The 17,634-nt window shown below is 36.5% G+C and overlaps 1 protein-coding gene across 4 annotated transcripts; it reads left to right on the forward strand.

The window, feature by feature from the left end:
* Positions 1–6,942: 6,942 nt before the first annotated feature.
* On the forward strand, positions 6,943–15,618 carry LOC107829261 (SH3 domain-containing protein 1). 4 transcript variants are annotated; one of them, XM_016656734.2, is made up of 10 exons: positions 6,943–7,223; positions 9,057–9,170; positions 9,586–9,655; positions 9,742–9,890; positions 10,884–10,985; positions 11,212–11,406; positions 11,883–11,945; positions 12,114–12,248; positions 13,331–13,405; positions 15,247–15,618. In XM_016656734.2, exons 1-10 carry the CDS (start codon positions 7,164–7,166, stop codon positions 15,370–15,372), a joined length of 1,089 nt encoding a protein of 362 aa, XP_016512220.2. In that variant the 5' UTR covers positions 6,943–7,163; the 3' UTR covers positions 15,373–15,618. The 4 variants fall into 4 exon arrangements, with proteins under 4 accessions (XP_016512220.2, XP_075102339.1, XP_075102340.1 ...); XM_075246238.1 differs by lacking the exon at positions 15,247–15,618 and adding an exon at positions 14,811–15,051; XM_075246239.1 differs by having other exon boundaries at positions 7,195–7,268.
* Positions 15,619–17,634: the final 2,016 nt, after the last annotated feature.

Below are 17,634 nucleotides of genomic sequence, written 5' to 3' on the forward strand. Positions count from 1 at the left end.
GGCCTAAATCATAGAATTTAATTGAAGCCAAAGAATGTAGTCGACGTGTCTTGAATGCCTCTTTCAAGTTTGTGCGACTTTTTGTTTTTCCATATTCCTTTCAGTGTTGGTAAAAGGTTCGACATATGAGAAGTCTCCTTCCTCGAAATACCTCCAACTACCACGAGAGATGCTTTGATGAGCTTCATACAAAAAAGTTTGAGTATGTGCCTTTGATGAATGAGCGATTTCCCTTCAACGATCTACTTGCATAAAATTCTTCACAGTAGATGAATCTTGGTGCATCATGGATCTACTTACTCTGGTTGGGGGCACACGCTCCGCATACTTACCAAGCTACAAAAAAGAGAGGATACTTTAATGTGTCTCGCAAGACGCAAGCCATAAGGAGGAGGCACTTCATGTACTTCTTTGCGAGAAATGCTCCACGAGTTCTTTCGTCAAGTCGTGAGAAGAACGCTCCATGAACTTCTTTTCTAAGGTACAAAAAGAGGATGTTTAACGTCAAATCTTGAAGGTTGAGGCACTTCATATAACTCGCCGCCACAAGCTTGAAGGATAGGATGCTCCATGGATTTCTTCGTCAAGTTGCAAGAAGAGGTTGTTCTATGCTAAAGCTTGAAGCGTATGCGCTCCATTGACTTCTTCTCCAAATTGCAAGAGGATGTGGTTCCATGCCAAATCCTGAAGGTTCTAACACTCTATGTACTTCTGCCAAGCTGCGAGACGAGGTGGTTCCAAGAGGTTGAAAGATGGAATGTTTCACGTGCTTAGCAATTGCTCACAAAAGCTACAGAAATAGTACTCAAGTGCCTCGCCAAGCCTCAATGAGGGGACGCTTCATGTACTTCTTTGCCAAATCTGGGACAGAGAACACTCCATCAACGTCTGCGCCAGACCTCAAGAATATGAGGCTTAAGGTGCTTCTTTAGGCAAACGCAAGGGGAGGATGCTCCGTGGATTCGTCATCAAAGTTGAAGAAAGTTGTGCACACACATGCTCGCCGAGGTTGGAAAGGGCTACTCTAAGTGTCCAAGCCGTAAGGATGAGATATACATGTATTTGCTCTAACAACGCTGCAAACAAAGGGAATGCCTCTCCGCCAAGCTACTAGAAAAGTATACACTGAGCGGTTCTTCGCCAATCATGTTGACATCACATGCTTCTTCTTGGTCTTGTATTGAGACCGCTTGCATGCGCTCCTTCATAAACCTACAAAAAAAAAAAAAAGGAATGCAATACAAAGGATCGATGAATGGGATGGTCCATGCACCTCTTTGCCTACAAAAAGTGAGTGGTGATCGTCCACTTCTTCGCTTGACCTGGGATGGAGAACTTGTCATGCATGTACGTCTTTTCCAAACTACAAGAAGAGGTGAACCTCCTCTCTAAGGCAGAGACAGCGGGCGAATTGTAATCATGAAGAGGGAAGATGAACACCCAATTGATTTCTCACCAAATATCGATCGGAAAGCTGGATGCCTCAAATTATTTTCCTCCAAATCCTTGATCTGGAAGGTGGATATGCCAAATTTTTGTTCGCCAAAGCCACAATGATGAGGATGTTCCATGGACTTTCTCACCAAAGGCTGCAAAGAGAGATCCTTCATGTACTTTTGTCGCCAAAGTCACAAGGATGGGGACGCCCAAATCTTTCTCTTGCCGAAGCTGCAAAACAAAGAGGATATGCTGCCCAAGTCACATTGTGCAGATTGTAGTGTCGACTTCAAATAATTGTCTGGATCGTTCCAAAGTGTGCTGAGCTTCCATATTTGGAGTGAATGTAGGTATTGAAACCTAGTTCTTACAGGAATAAGCGGATTGCGATTCTGACACTCCTATCTCGAGATATGAATTTTTCGACGAGAGCACGCAAAGCTGAATAAACCGCCATGTCGAAACTTGTTTCTTGAATTCTGATAAATATCTGGGAAGATCTAGGAATAATCTGATTGTGATCCTCATACATATCGTAGCTCTGAAAGTCTAGCTTCCGTCGAACTAAATCGCTCGTGATTTCGACGTCCCTACACCAAGACATGAATTTTTCGGTGAAGACGCGCAAAGCTGGAAATCGAGCACGACAGAATCTTAAGTGAATATTTAAGAATTTACCTGAGACAGTACAGAGCGAATTTTGCTTCAAAACTTTGATATATTGCAGAACTTCGTGTCCAGTTTTCGGAAAATCTAACGGCTCGCAATTTCGACGCTCCTACACCTACAATGAGATATGAATTGTTTTCCACAGACGTGCAAAGCTGACGGTCCCGGACAGCTTCTGCAACAAAGAAGAAAATCATCAGATTGAAACATTATTTTGCAACCATAGCAATTAAATTACACACTCCCCTTTATGAGGCTATGGCTAGCAGTCTTAGGAAGTGCATATTCCTCTTGTACAATCATTGAAGTTTATGGTTTACAAAAAGAATAAGAAAAGGAAGCCATTGCAAACGTAGGAAAGAAAGAGGCCAAAAGTGATAAGTAATCTTCCCAAGCCAAAATTCTTGCCCACGGAAAAAGAGAATTGCAGGAAGCATTGATGAAGAATTCTAGGGGAACACATTTATTTATAGCTTTTTCAAGGTGGTTGTGTTTTCTTGACCTACAAGAATTTTCCTTTCAAGGAAAGAGTAATTCCTTGTTGATCAGGATTTGGGAAGCCTTACAAAGTAACAAAAATAAATATGAGGCAATTATGAGTCGGGAAAGGGAAGTGTTCTTGGTTCAAAAAGTGCAGGAGAATTCCAACCAAATTTGCTAGTCTTTACTTGGTCCTACATAAAATGGGTTTGACTTAATAAATTTAAGTTCATCCCTTTGTTTTCATAATTTATTTTGGACTAAAATTACTTGTGCGACATGCCGAGTCATTTTAGGAGTTTGGTAATACTACTGCTTAGTTTCACATTTATGGTTAATTCGCATAGCATGTAAGCAGTCAAGATGCAATGTGGTTATCATGATATAATTTACCGACGTAGATGTCGCAACTAAATTCTTCCCTGAAATGGAGAACAAAATAAGATGGTTCACTTTGGTACATCTTTGGTTAAGTGATTCATAAAAGGACATTGTTTTCCTTAGTGCTTCAAGTATTCTCTTTGACTTCGACAAGCCTACAACCGGACAAGCCTTAAAGCAGGGTTATTTGTAGACAATTAAAATTTTACTAAATTTAAATTTATAAGAAATTTGGATTTTATCAAAAATTAAATATATACTAGTCAAAATAAATATTATGGGCTAGTATGATCGGGTCAATTATTTAAATCCAATTAAATTGATTTAAATAAAGGTCCAATATTCTATTGGGCTAGCCCATAGTTGGTCTTCTATCAAATGGGTCAGCCCATGAGCTTCAAGCCCAATGACCCACTAGGGCTTTCTTGGAGACTACTCCATCCTACACCTATATAAAGGGGTCAAAGGAGAAGGCTAGAGGACAAGCAACTAAGCCGAAGTAAAGACTAAAGAAGCTCTTAAGAATAGCATCAAGGTCTCCATCCATATCTGCAATCATCGCCTGTGGTCAAATTCCAAAGGCGAATTCAAATCATAAGCGGGCGGCTTCAAATCTTCCGTTCGTGATAACCCAACAACAAATCTTGGTTCGTGACGAGCTTCAAGTTGTTCGTGACGCACAGCAAATTTGAAATCCGTCAAGTTCAAGATCAAACTCTCAAGCTCTTGAACCATCATTCGTGAGGAGAAGAATCAGAGGACCACATCTCTTTAGATTCGAGATATTCTAGAGATTGTAACCCTATCACTTGAAATTGAATATAATATTTGTCGCTATATTTTTTGTCTTGATTATTATTTTTCAGGAACGAAATTTAGTTGTTACAGAAAGATCTAGAAAATATATTTTTTAAATGATTAAATATGTTAAAACATGCTTACTTTTTTAAAATGACTAATAGCTTTTGGAAATGACAATTCTAATTATATATAGTATTCACACTTCATCTCTAACTCTAGTCACTCTATCGTCAGTCATACTCAACTTTTCATTAAAAGATTATCAGATTTTTATGAAAGGGAATCCTTATAAGAAAAAGTCGTGCAACTAATGTGGTGGATCCGTCTGAAATGAGAAAAATACTCTTTTGAAAAATGATATCAAATTAAGACATTCGAAAAGGAATTAGTGAGGTAGAGAGTAGAAATTTCATCTACTCTATATATGCTTTGTACTCGTCGTTTTGCTAACAAAGGATCAAAAGTTAAAAAATCAAATAAATAAAGAGATTTTTTTATTCCTACATAATTTTTGAAATTTATTTATCAAAATTATCCTAATTTTATATATTACCCGCTCTAAACAAGGATTGCTTACAATTTATATGCAATCAATTATTAATGCCTTAAATTAGGGGATCCAGTTACATCATTTTTCTATTTTCTCTCCTCTCCTCTTTTCATATTCTCTGCCGCGTCTCTCCGTATACCATCTATTATTAATGCCATAAATTAGGGGATTCAATTATACCTTATTGTACCACGTGTACTTCTTTTCTCGCTTGATTTGCTAAAGAAGGAAAACCCAAGAATGAGGTTGTTGCCATGGTTTTCCGGCGATGCTTACCAATGCATCAAAGGCAGTGTCCATATGTGGACGCTCATCATCCGCAAGACGCACACATGATTGTATAAGTTGTGTATTTCTAATGCAATATATATCAGCATCTATCTCAAAACTTTCATGAAGAATGGATCTTGGATTCAACTTTGCAATATAATCAGGATGACTCGTATCAACTCGAGAAGAAGAACGCCATAAGTTCAAACACAATTACTTTCTCAATGAAAGAGTGATCTGCAAAATACGAATAAAAGTGGTCATTTCACTCTAATGGGAATGCCACTATGGTTTGTTTGAATTAGGGGAACAGGAGGGAGGCGGCAGAGGAACAAGGAGAACCGAAAGCAATATTAGAGACATTCACGATAGACATGCATCACCTTAATCACACAAGTTAAATGTCGGAATATTCAAATTTAATACAAATTTGATATATCTGTAACAATATACATACTAAAAACAAATTTCATACGACTAATTATATATTATACAACTTATCTACAACTTTCATATATTATTATTATCCAATTAAATACAACTACAACATCATACAACTTAAATACAATTTTCATACAATTTTTATACAATGTCTTTTGTATATGATTTGTATATATTTTGTAAGTGGTGTGTTCTTCTTCCTCTCTGAAATTCCAATCAAAACTTTCTCTTTTAATACAATTTTGATACATAGCAATAAGTTTATGTAAAAAGATAGTATTTATAACTTAAATACAAATTTCATACAAAGATTCATACATTATACAACTATTTTTCAACTTTCATACAACATTCAAATAATATATATATATATATATATATATATATATATATATATATATATATATATATATATATAACTTAAATACAATTTTAATACAATTTCGTAAGTATATTGTATGTCATGTCTTCTTCTTCTTCTTCTTCTACGAGTTTCAATCTGAAATTCAGCCAAAATCAAAGTCTAATCTTCACCAAACACCATCAAAATTGAGATATAAACTCCAAAGAATACTCCCAATTATTTGCAATAATACCCAATCCAAACAAATAATAATTTTTAAAAACCCAAATTCGAATTCAAAGATTCGAAGCTTTTTAATGGCTGTCAATGGTGGAGAATCAAACACCTTCAAAATTTATTGATTAACAATTTCAATTCAAACACCGATTGTGCAACATGAACGGAAATTGTTAAAGTAAAACTCTATAGTAAAACGATTGAAATCTATTAATGAATTCCATTAAAACTCTATACAACATGAAAGGATAAAACACTAAGAACATCAAAAGAAGAAAAATTGGAGAAAGAACAGAGAGTGACCCGGGGGGGGGGGGGGGGGGGTATAAAGTAAGATGGAAATAATTGATATTCCTTATTCAATTCCTTATGTAAAGAGATACTCATTTAAAACTAATTTATATGTAATCCATCGGAAACAAAAAGAGTAACTGATTGTATATATAAGTAGTTACATTACATGGAAGTGTTAAAACGGATAATAAATAGTTAGTATGTTTGATAGAAAATGTGACATAAAAAAGTAAGCATAACTTTTTACATTGTTAAAGTCTTTCGGAAAAAATCATGCAGTTTTAACCTAAAGCAGGCAATATCATATAAAATATTCGAAAAAGGTTCTGAAATATCCTTCTACTATTAGAAATTATTTAAAATTATCTCTCTTTATACTTTTGGCTAAAAAAGCACATACGGTCTTAGTATTGAAACGCATATACCCCTAACTTGATGGACCAGACACGTGACACCTATCCAAAGCTATTGGTCCATCTGGTCTTAAATTAGACCAGCCCTGCCCCATTACCCGCTGCCCCACCCATCAAATTTGACACACTCACTCTACTCTTCTTATATTATTGGCTCAGAGTAGCTGATTTTATACCTAAGCAGTTACATCGAAGTGTTAAAATGAAAAATAAATAATTAGTGTGTTTGATAGAAATATGTTACATAAAAAAGTAGGCATAATTTTTTACTATGTCAAGTCTTTTGGAAATATCATGCTGGTTTACGGCAATATCACATAAAATATTTGGTCAAACAGTACTTATAAACTATCGAAAATAGGAGTAACATTTTAAGATGACCAACTATTGCTCATGACTAATTTTGGCTCATAAACAGCTCGCCATTTTGGTGTTTACCAAATACATAAAAAATATATAAAAAAGAAAAGTGCTGTCAAACATTCTTCTCCCCCCTGTTTTCCACTATTGTTCTTCCTTTTGGCGTTAAATTTGTGCAGAAACAGTAGCAGCAGTAACCGACACTTTTCTCCTATGTCCCATAGTCCTTTTATCTATTTCTTGCCAACCCCACTTTCTCTTTTCTTATTGGTTGTTGCTCTTCTGTTATGTTTGTTCCTTTTCCGAACTTTTACCTGTAGCAAAAAAGAAGATAGATTCTCTTCCTAGCTCCAAGAAAAGGGCCAAAGTCCATGTAATGTAAAACACCTTTCTTTTGCCTTTTTTGAGTACCCTTTTGCTTGTCTTTTAGTGGGTCTGCCTCAAGATTTTGAATACATACTTGTGGGAAGAACTTGGAAGGACCTAAATGGAGGCTATAAAGAAACAAGCTACTAAATTGAGGGAGCAAGTGGCTAAGCAACAGCAGGTTTTGTTTTATTTTGTTTTTAAATGATTTTTAGTAGGAGAAGTGGTAAGTTATCAAAGGGTTTTTTTAATTTTTGGGTCGTAGAGAAAAGTTTTAATTTTTGTAGTTAAGGTTTAATCAAGTTGCTGAAGTTGTTCCTCTTTAAATGGATAAAGATTCCATTTTTATTACCATTATTGCATCTTATTCTGAGTTACTGTATTGCTTGATTATTTTGTTTGTGTAATTTATTTTTGGACTTTGGGCAGCGTTTTAGTTTTCCTATAAACAGGCAATAGCATAGTAGTATATGTTTAAGAATTAGAAAGAAAAGAATGGAGCCTAACTACCTAAGTAGCTCAGTGAGGATAGTATAAGGATGACGAGTCTAAGAACCGTTTGTGTGATCCATGTAGCAAGGCAATAACATTCTTGTGCTATCAATGAAATAACAAGCTACTCGAACTAGACAGTAGTGAAATTAAGCCGGTGATTTTCCAGTCAAGGGAGGGACATACAGCCTAGTGGCGCCATCTCCAACTATATGGATGGGGTGTTTGAGTCAACAAGAGAGAGAAGTAGGAATGGGCCACTGTTACTCTCCTTGCTAGGGGCTTTTGGGGGATGGAGGTTTACCCTATAATAGATAAAGGGTGATTCTCCCGGGAAACTTTCGAGTTATGCTTTTGGCCAAACATGTTGAAGTATCATTAATTGCATGGTCTCTATTAAATGCTATGAGTAAAATTAGTTATCTTTGGAGCAAGTAAGTAGAGGGGGCGGGGGAATGAGGAGGGAACTTGTTTGATTTACTTCCATTTGGCGAAGTAATTATTTTTCTCCTCCTGTTGCTTGGTACCCTTAGTTCCCTTTTATTTCCTACCCGAAAAGCCTTATTTAGGTACTTAACAGGGAGGTGTAAGCCCCGAAAGCCTCTGGTATGTTGGTAGGGCAAGAGGCCCTTAGGCCCAAAAAAAAAAGGGATTGAAGCCTAAGTTGCTCGGACTCGGGTGCGGGTATCCGATACGGGGACGGATCCAAGTATCAGATTCGGCAAAATCTAAATTTTAAGATTCGGGGGTGCGGATCCGGATATGGATACGGGTGCGGGGATTCGGCTAATAAAAAATAGAGCTATAAAAACATTGTAAATTTTGGGAGATATTCTATGAAAAACTTACATTTTCATTCTCCAACATGGACATTATTCTTTCATTCTCCTAAATCTGTTTTATTTTTTGATTTCTCAAAATCAAAAATCTCAACTTTTCTCCCAAATTTGTTGATGGATTCCGGTCAAAGTTTCCGAAGTCAGTTGACCGAATCCGGGACATATCCCGCTCCCGCTCCCGTCCCCGTATCGGGACGGGGACGGCACCAAAATCGAAGAGTCCGCGCAACGTAGATTGAAGCCCCTCGATTTCGATAATAATTTCATGTTTGCTGTTTTAAGTTGGAATTTGTGACCTTGATTATATACTAAAAGAAAATATGTATGTAATAATACAAGAAGCAGTTTTTATTGAACTAAGGTTTAGCAATGAAGTAGAAAGAACCCTACGCAAAATGGGTTTATTACATGTAGGTAGTATTACTAGAATATCTTTTGCTTGTTACTGTTAGCGATCTATCTTTCTTGGCTTATCTATGAATCTGAGCCAAGGTTATTGCATAAGTAGCTGGACCCAAATTCTCAACTCAAGTTCAATATTAAACAAGTAAAGTCCAGACTTGTGAGATCATATGCTTGGGTCAGACCAGAATGGTAGTTCTTTACAACATAGTTCAATGAAGATAGCTTATGTAGGTTCTTATCATCTGTTATGAAAGAACTCATATTCTGCTTTTTATTAGGCTATTTTGAGACAATTGGGGCACTTGGGCCATGAATCTGTGATGGTTGACGAAGCAGAGCTAGAGATTCATCAGCGGCTTCAAGACTTATATATGTCTACAAGGGCTGCAAAGGTAACACCAATACAATTTTGTTAATGGTTTTTTGTCTATTAATAAAGTCCTCAAACTCAAAGAGGTGAAATAGGGTCCCAATAGAGATGTAAAAAGCAGGTCCGGTGATGCGTATTCTTAATCCTAAATGGAATGCAGGTGGGGATCCATACGTAAACATAGTATCTATTTAGATAGGCCCGAATGACCCCTATGCGTATAACCCTATTTCGGCTTGGTCGGTATTGAATGAACTTATACTCATGGAATCGACTCAATTATCAGCTTTTAAGTTCATAACCCTAACCCCTTCCCATTTTGGGTGGAATAGATTTACTGATCCTTTGATTCCTGTTAAAAAAATTCTATTAAAGATAGTCCTCTTGGTAGCAGCATATGGATCACAAAACTAACTTGCTGCGTTTGTGCTTAACAGCATTTCCAGAGGGATATTGTTCGGGGTGTAGAAGGATATTTATCAACGAGTAAAAAACAAATGGAGATAGGTCTGTGGACCTCCATCCATATCTTATGTTGCTTCTGTTATTTAGCATGTTATATGGAAGTCTCAACTTTCAGCTTGATCTTGCAGCTAGAAAGTTGTCCGAGAATTGTTGTAAATATGGGAGTGAGAATCAAAATGGTCCGTCTACCTTGCCAAGGATTGCCGTGGAATTTGGTACTTCACATGCTGCAATGGAAGATCAAAGGGAAATTATGCTTGGAGTTTTTGGACAACAGGTTAGATCTATGCTTGTTTAGCTTTACAGTCATATCCGCTCCAAATGATTTCCCTCAAAAAGGTTATTATTGTTGTGTAGATTGAAGGTCATTTTTCAGTCTTTTCCCACCATTTTTACTATGTTGCCCCATTTTCTTGCAATGGGAGTTGTGATGTGCTGCAGAGGGAATCAGAAGCTTGCTTAATTTATGAAAGATGTTGCCTACCTGTTGTTGTGGGAGACAATATGCTTTCTGATGTTAAGATATATACAATAATGATGGATAGGTTAGAAGGAAGAATCTCTAGAGACCATCTAGACAGCATAAAACAAACACAGACATGCATAAGGTCCAAAATAATGCACTTCTCACTCTTTGTGCAATGCAAAAAGATTAATGTATCAGTAAGAACCGAGGTCTAATCCATTATCAAAAAACAAAAACAAAAAAAGAACCAAGGTCTAATCATTTTTTTAAAACTTGAATGTATTATGTGCCTGGCAGAATATGATAATTCAAGCGCAAAGCTATCTGTTTCTGATGTCTAAACAAAAAAACAAGAACAAATAGTCAGGTATCCTCGACATATCATATGATGCATTAAAGTAGGTCAAGCACACAATTTTTTCTTATAGGAGAGCATTTTATCTGGGGTTCTTATGGTTAGATTTGGAGAGATCTATTCACTCCTGAGAGGTTAAAACTTGCAGATGCTTTTAGCAATTCATTTCATATAGTGAACTAAAGTGATCTTTATTGATGAGTCATACACCTCTAATGACAAGATACCTGAAGTATGAATCTCTACTGCTTTTAACCCAAGATGTGATGTAGGTGAAACTGTAAAATGGTATAACATGATGAACCTTTCTCCAGTATTAATATGTATTGTGCATTCTAGTATTTCTTTCTCGATGAGTCTTAGATGTGGCATAATGACATTTGGTTGTTGTGGCCATTTCTTGGTTCCAAGAGCGCATAGTGTGTGACCATTTTTCCTTTTAGCTGTAGGTTTGTGAGCCGTTAAGAGCATCAATACATGGTGCTCCTTTAGAAGATGCTCGCCATTTGACTCACCGTTATGACAGAATGCGCCAGGAGTTTGAAGCCCAGGTATCTTTCAACTTTTTTTGTTTTTTCGGGTGGGTTGATGGGTTGGGCTGGTGTAAAAGCTTGTTTATTTAAAAAAAGAGAGTAAGGAAACAGAGGGATCTGTCCCATATATCACCAAGGAATGTACCCCTACAATCAGCCGATCTTTACACCCTTTTCAATGAGGTAGTAATCAATTCATGCAAGAATTCTGGTAGTTCTAAGTGGCTTCCCCTGCTCTTTTTAGGCTGCCGAAGTGATAAGACGCCAATCAAAGTTTAGAGATGCTTCTACTGAAAGTTTGGCAAAGCTTAAAAATGCAGAAACAAGATTGTCGGAGCTCAAATCTTCGGTGTTGGTTCTTGGCAAAGAAGCAACTGATGCCATGTTATCTGTTGAGGAGGACCAGCAGCAGATTACTTTCCAAAAGCTTCTTACCATGGTATTGCTGGTTTCTCTTTCTTCATTCAATTCGTGTATGTTCTGACATCACAATGTGTATTGGGTAACCTTAACTGCTTAGTAAAATGACCTTAAATTGATAAATTTATGTTTGGGAATTTTATTTGCTAACTTCGGTCATTTGAAATGAAAGAACACAATGACATATATATGAAACTCAAATATCTGGGATACCTAGTCATAATCAAATTTTCCCTTCAATTCTGAATGTGTTAATAAAATGAATCCTATCGGTTGTAATGACCTTTTCATGATTTCCACTTGACTGATCTTCAGCAATTGGAGATCCCTACGAACTTAGTTATTTTGTTTAGCTTGAGAACACTTATATCGTTGCTTTCTACTTTTCTTCCCTATTAATATATTAATGTTCTTGTCTGCATTATTTTTTCTCTGCACGGATCACTTCCAGTTGAAATCTGTATCTCTTTATCTAAAAATGATTTTAGCTTGCAGGTCGATGCTGAAAGATCTTATCATCAGAATGTTGTTGCCATTTTGGAGAAGTTGCATTCTGAGGTCTGTAGATTCAAACCTTTTATTTCCTCCAAATCATGAGAATTAAACTATTCTAGCAGGATTTTTAGTTTTCTCTAAGCTGGATAGAATAGTGAACTTCTACCTTGAGACAGAATGAGATAAACAAGGTGATCACAGAAATATATAACATTTTTCTCTGGGAGTCAGATGCTTGAAGAAGAGCAACTAAATGGGTCATCCCCGCAATCTTCAACTTCAGAAAGAGTTTTGCATGATACAACTTCAAATGGAACTGAGCATCCAAAAGCTGAGGATAAAAGTCCTACCTATTTTATTGCAAAGGTAAGGCACTCTTTAAAGAGTTGGCATATTTACTTCTACAGAATACTCCTTTGTCCTCTCAAAATAAGGGTGGCAAGTGGGCCGGTCCTATGCGGGCCGGTCCTAAACGGTCCTGGGCTTCGCGGGCTTATTGCTGGAACCGGCTCGGGACCGGGACCACGAACTAACGGTCCCGGGTTAAGTGGGCCGGTCCCGGCCTAAACGGGTCCAAACGGGCCTAAGCGGGCACAACAGATATTTTCTATTTTTTTATTTTATTTTATAGAAGTTAGAGAAAAAAAATGGTAATAAAGATATATAAGCTATATTCGATTTATATACTATATATACATCTTAAAATATATATATACTATATTATATATACATAGTATATAAGCCATATTCGATAGTATACATCTTAAAATATACTATATATACATCTTATATATATATATATATATATATATATGTGTGTGTGTGTGTGTGTGTGTGTGTGTATCGAATATAGCTTATATATCTTAAGTTGTATATATAGTATGTTATATACTATACTGAACTATACTATACTATACTATATATACATCTTTAAGATATATAAGCTATATTCGATTTATATACTATATATTCAAATCAATGCGTTATATTTTTATTATAGCATTAAAAATCATGGCAATATCTTTCATGGAAAAAATGAAATAATGATGGGGTATTTATAGTTGAAAATATGGAAAAAGTGTAATTATAAAAAGTTTGGGATTAAAACAAAGTTTGGGGGGTTAAATGGTTATTTTATAAATAGCCAACGGCTATTTTTGACAGTCCAACGGCTATTTTTTTTTATTTTAAAAATAGCCGTTGGGACCGTTTGGCCCGCTAAGGGACCGGGCTGGTCCCGGGCCCTGGCGGGCTAAACGGTCCCGGGCCTGACGGGCCCAAATCATAGGACCGGCACACGAGACCGGACCAGGCCCGCTAAAACCGGGCCAAACGGTCCTGGTCCGTTTAGCCCGTTTGGCCCGCGGTCCCGGGCCTGGACCGGCCCACTTGCCACCCTTATCTCAAAATCTCAATATTCTTTGATCTCCTTGATTCTTTGGCGGTAGGTTATACACTCTTTTGATGCCCAAGCAGATGGTGAGCTAAGTCTAGAGGCTGGCGATTATGTGGTAGTCCGGCAGGTAAATATCTTCATTTCTAATTAAGCACATTACACTGCCTATATGACTGCTGCTTGATATAACTATCATGTCTTATTTTTTGTTCTTTGGATGCTTAAGTTGACATTTTCTGGAGTACCTTGACGGCATTTAACATCAGTTTCAGAACTTTCCATTTGGTTCCAAGTCTTGCATACTTATTGCTCCACGATATGTTCATAAGCCTAAGAGCTTTTCTAACTATGGGGGTAGATATTAAACCTTTCACTTTTTTTGCAAGAACAAGTGATGCCGAAACTGTAGTAAGGTATTGTCATCTCTCCATTATCAGTCAAAATCCAAAACTACAGGACACTGGCCTCTTGCGTTGTCGATGCCCCTTTCAGTTATCCAGTTCTAACAGTAGTAATTGTAGGAACTAACAATATGACTCATCAAATCCTTCTAAATGTTAGGACAAAGTCCGTATTTAGATCGAATATGGTGGTAGACTGCTGTTGGTTGTGGACATATTATTATATAGTAGGTTAACAATCGCCCTTCCTTAGTGTAAAATAGCCAACAGCAAGTGAGGGGCTTAGACATTTTCCCTTCTGAAGTTGCCGCCTTTAACTTTTGAATATGCTGAACCAAATAAACCTTCTGAGATCCCCCTGCTATATGACTGAAGATTGGTGTGGATAAGCTAAAAAAGTGCTGGTTATAAAAGGTGACACTAGGTAAAGTTATTTCCGAGCCGAGGGTCTATGGGAAGCGGTCTCTCTACCTTACACAAGGCAGTGGTAAGGTTTGCGTACGCTCCACCTTCCCCAGATCCCACTTGTGGGATTATACTAGGTATGTTGTTGTTGTTGTCGGTAAAATTATTTCCATCTTCCGAAGCCTGGGTGGGTAGAGTTACAATTGCCTTTGCGCTGGTGGGAGATAGCAGGCGTCAAGCGGACAAGTCAAGGTGCTAGTTATATGACCCCGAGGATCATAAATGAAATCGACTGTGATTGACTAATTGATGGGACATGCCAGAATTAGAATACGAGTGTCAGCAGCAAGAGCTGGTTTATTGGCGCCATATGTTGTTGGTCTAAGTTGCTCGGACTTGGGTGCATGTGTCCGATACGGGTGCGGATCTAGAAGTTGGATCCTTTATCATCTAAATTTTAAGATTTTGGGGTACGGATCCAGGTACGGATACGGGTGCGGGGTTTTTGCTAAAAATAATGCAAATATATAAAAATAGAATTATAAAAATATGTCTACATTATGAAACACCATGTGAAAAACTTACAATGTATTCCGAGAAGGAGAAAATATTGATCAAGAGGAGAATACGAGAAGAAAATAAAAGGAAAAGGACTGACATCGAAATTATTATATACAAGGTATTCCGTTTTCTTCAATTTCACCCTAGCTTTTGTTTTGATTTCAGAAGTCATTGTGTTTGTTCCGAATTCTCCGTCGATTTGGTCAAAGTACCCAAAAATTGGTTGACCAAATCCGGTACACCCACACCCATGCCGTGTCGACACGGGTGTGACACCGAAAATGAAGAGTCCCTGCAACTTAGTTGTTGGTTAGGTGTCTCAAATTGGTTGCAACAATACATTTATTTCGTGAAGCCATGTCCCGCAGTCTGAGGAGAAGGGAAGCTACATTTTACGTCTGAGGACTTCAACACTTGGAAATGTGGTTCTGTAGGCTGCACATTGGATCATAACTATTACAATATGTCCTCTTATCCTTTACATATTCCGTTGCTCATGACTTGAGACATTGTAACTGTGTTGTTTCATTGCTTTGTTCTGTTGATAATTGTTACTTTTTAGCGAGCAAAATATGTTAAATTGCCGATATAATTACAATAGGTAACTCCAAATGGATGGTCCGAGGGAGAATGCAAGGGTAAATCCGGATGGTTCCCCTCGGCTTATGCTGTAAAGTCAGACAAAGTACCAGCAAACAAAATGGTGGAAAAGGATACCACGCCATGAAACGCTAATCTACCTTTATATCAAGCTCTACTTTTGTAAATTTCCACTTGTATAGGTGTTTAAGGAGTTTTACTATTTTTTTTCTCCTGATCTAAATGCATCAAACATATAATCAAGTTTTTTATTTGCTGCTGTCCCAAGATCAGTCAATTTTTATACAAGAAAATGCATTGTTTACACTTGTAATTAATAAATATTATGACTAATTTTAGATTTTTAATTCCATCTTGTCCTTGGTCCACCCCACAAGCAATTCTCACTCTTCTGGCAAAAGGAAATTACTATTTTGACAAGAAATGAACTATGTTTATTGAAGTATGTGTGTTAATATCCGAGGACTTGGTATTTCCCAACGCCAAAAATTGGATTGCCTTTACCCAGTAATAACGTTTATACCTTAAATTACTTACCTTTTTTTTTTTTTGTCTTTACTAGTCTTTTACGTTTATCAATAATGTGTTTAGAATATTCATGTAATTATTTATCTGTTAATAGAAAGGTATTATTAAAATTGGTGAAAGAATTTTTTATTCATCACCAGACAAAAGGGAATACAACAAACAAGAGAAAAACACTATAGAGATTCCATTTGCAACTTGCTTACCATTACTCTAATTATATAAATCCTTTATCCATTTTCTATCATCAACTTTCTTCTCTTCGAGTCGAGCAATGATTCAACCGATATTTACACTCTTCCTTCACATGATTGCATAAACTTTGTGGTCGTGGAACTGTGCTATGCCATAGAGCTTCCATATACCATAAGTCAGTGCTGCGATGATAGCTAGCACAAAGCCCTTTCTTAGGCGCCCTTTTGCTGTTCTAGTTGCTCTTTTCCATAGCCATTCCAGCTCCATGTCTTGCACCCCTATCTATGCATGTTTTAGAGAACTGGCATTCAAAAAACAAATGAGAGAGTTTCTGTGGCTGTCTACATATCACACACTGGCTGTCTTAGCTAACCTGTCTTTTGTTTGTAATCTTCCATGCATAGTTAGCCAGCAAATAAAGCTATATTTAGATATGTTTTTGGTTATTCCATACCCAACCTCGATGTTGCCGTGTTGCTTGACTTCTGAATATTTCCCATCTTTGTCTCTAATGTGGCAAATCTTTTTCCAATACCAACTCATGTTGTGCTACATACTGCCACTAAGGTTCTCCTTTTATATATAGATGGTTAACCCACTTGAGCAATATTCCAAACATACTTGCCAATGGCTGCATCATTCCAGCTCACACAATAAAGGCACTCTAGTGGTGTCCACCTTCCTATCCCAGAGGTAATTTCTGCATATAGTAGAAAGAGAGAAGCCCAATACACGTGTGTGTGTGCATGAGTACTGAATTTATCAGTTGCACTCTGCCAGCATAGGATAATGTTCTCGATCCCCATCCTCTAACTTTAGTAATCACTTTATCCGCCATTTCACAATCCACAGCTGAAATCTTACGGGACTCCAAGGTATCTGAATGAAAGCTTGTACGAATATTTGTAATAATAATTAATACGGGATATATATGCAATGCACCAATAAATTGTCGAAATACTATCAGTATAACAGTTGAATCAAATAAGAAAATGATTTATAAAAGATAAAATCATAATAAATTTTAAATACAACAAAAATAATATTCACAGTCATGTAAGAAAAATAATTGCACGTGATACATATAGCATAACAGTGTTGAGAAGGAATTTCACAATTGTTTGAATATTTGTAAGAGTAACAAAGTACACGGTAATTACATAAATCATTATTCTCATCTTTTAACATAGCAGTGTTGTGAAAATTTTAATAATGTTTTGAACAATTGTTGGAGTAATAAATACACGATGGTCACATGAATCATTATTGCCATTTGTTTCCTCGAAGTATAAGAATTTAGCAAATATTAACCAATATTATTTTCTCCATTTACCTATGCAATTATTTTCCACACCTAGTATATCCGACACATTAGAATCACCTACCAATAAAAATATAAAATTTTTAAAAAGATAAAAATTAATCGTAACTGTATATACCAGGAAGCATAATAATTGGGTTGAGCTCACACCTTTTTACTTAAAAATATTACCAAAAATTACGAAGAAGTATATTTTGTTTGAATAATTTTGAAATTCATTCCACGTCGTTTGAATCAAAATAATTTTAAATTTATTAGATAAATCTTAATTATTTAAATATATACTATCAAGAACTATTAAGAATAATATGAACACGAATAATGGATAAATTTAATCTATTACTCTAG

The sequence above is a fragment of the Nicotiana tabacum genome, chromosome 23 (assembly GCF_000715075.1).
Source record: "Nicotiana tabacum cultivar K326 chromosome 23, ASM71507v2, whole genome shotgun sequence".
Classification (NCBI taxonomy): domain Eukaryota; kingdom Viridiplantae; phylum Streptophyta; class Magnoliopsida; order Solanales; family Solanaceae; genus Nicotiana; species Nicotiana tabacum.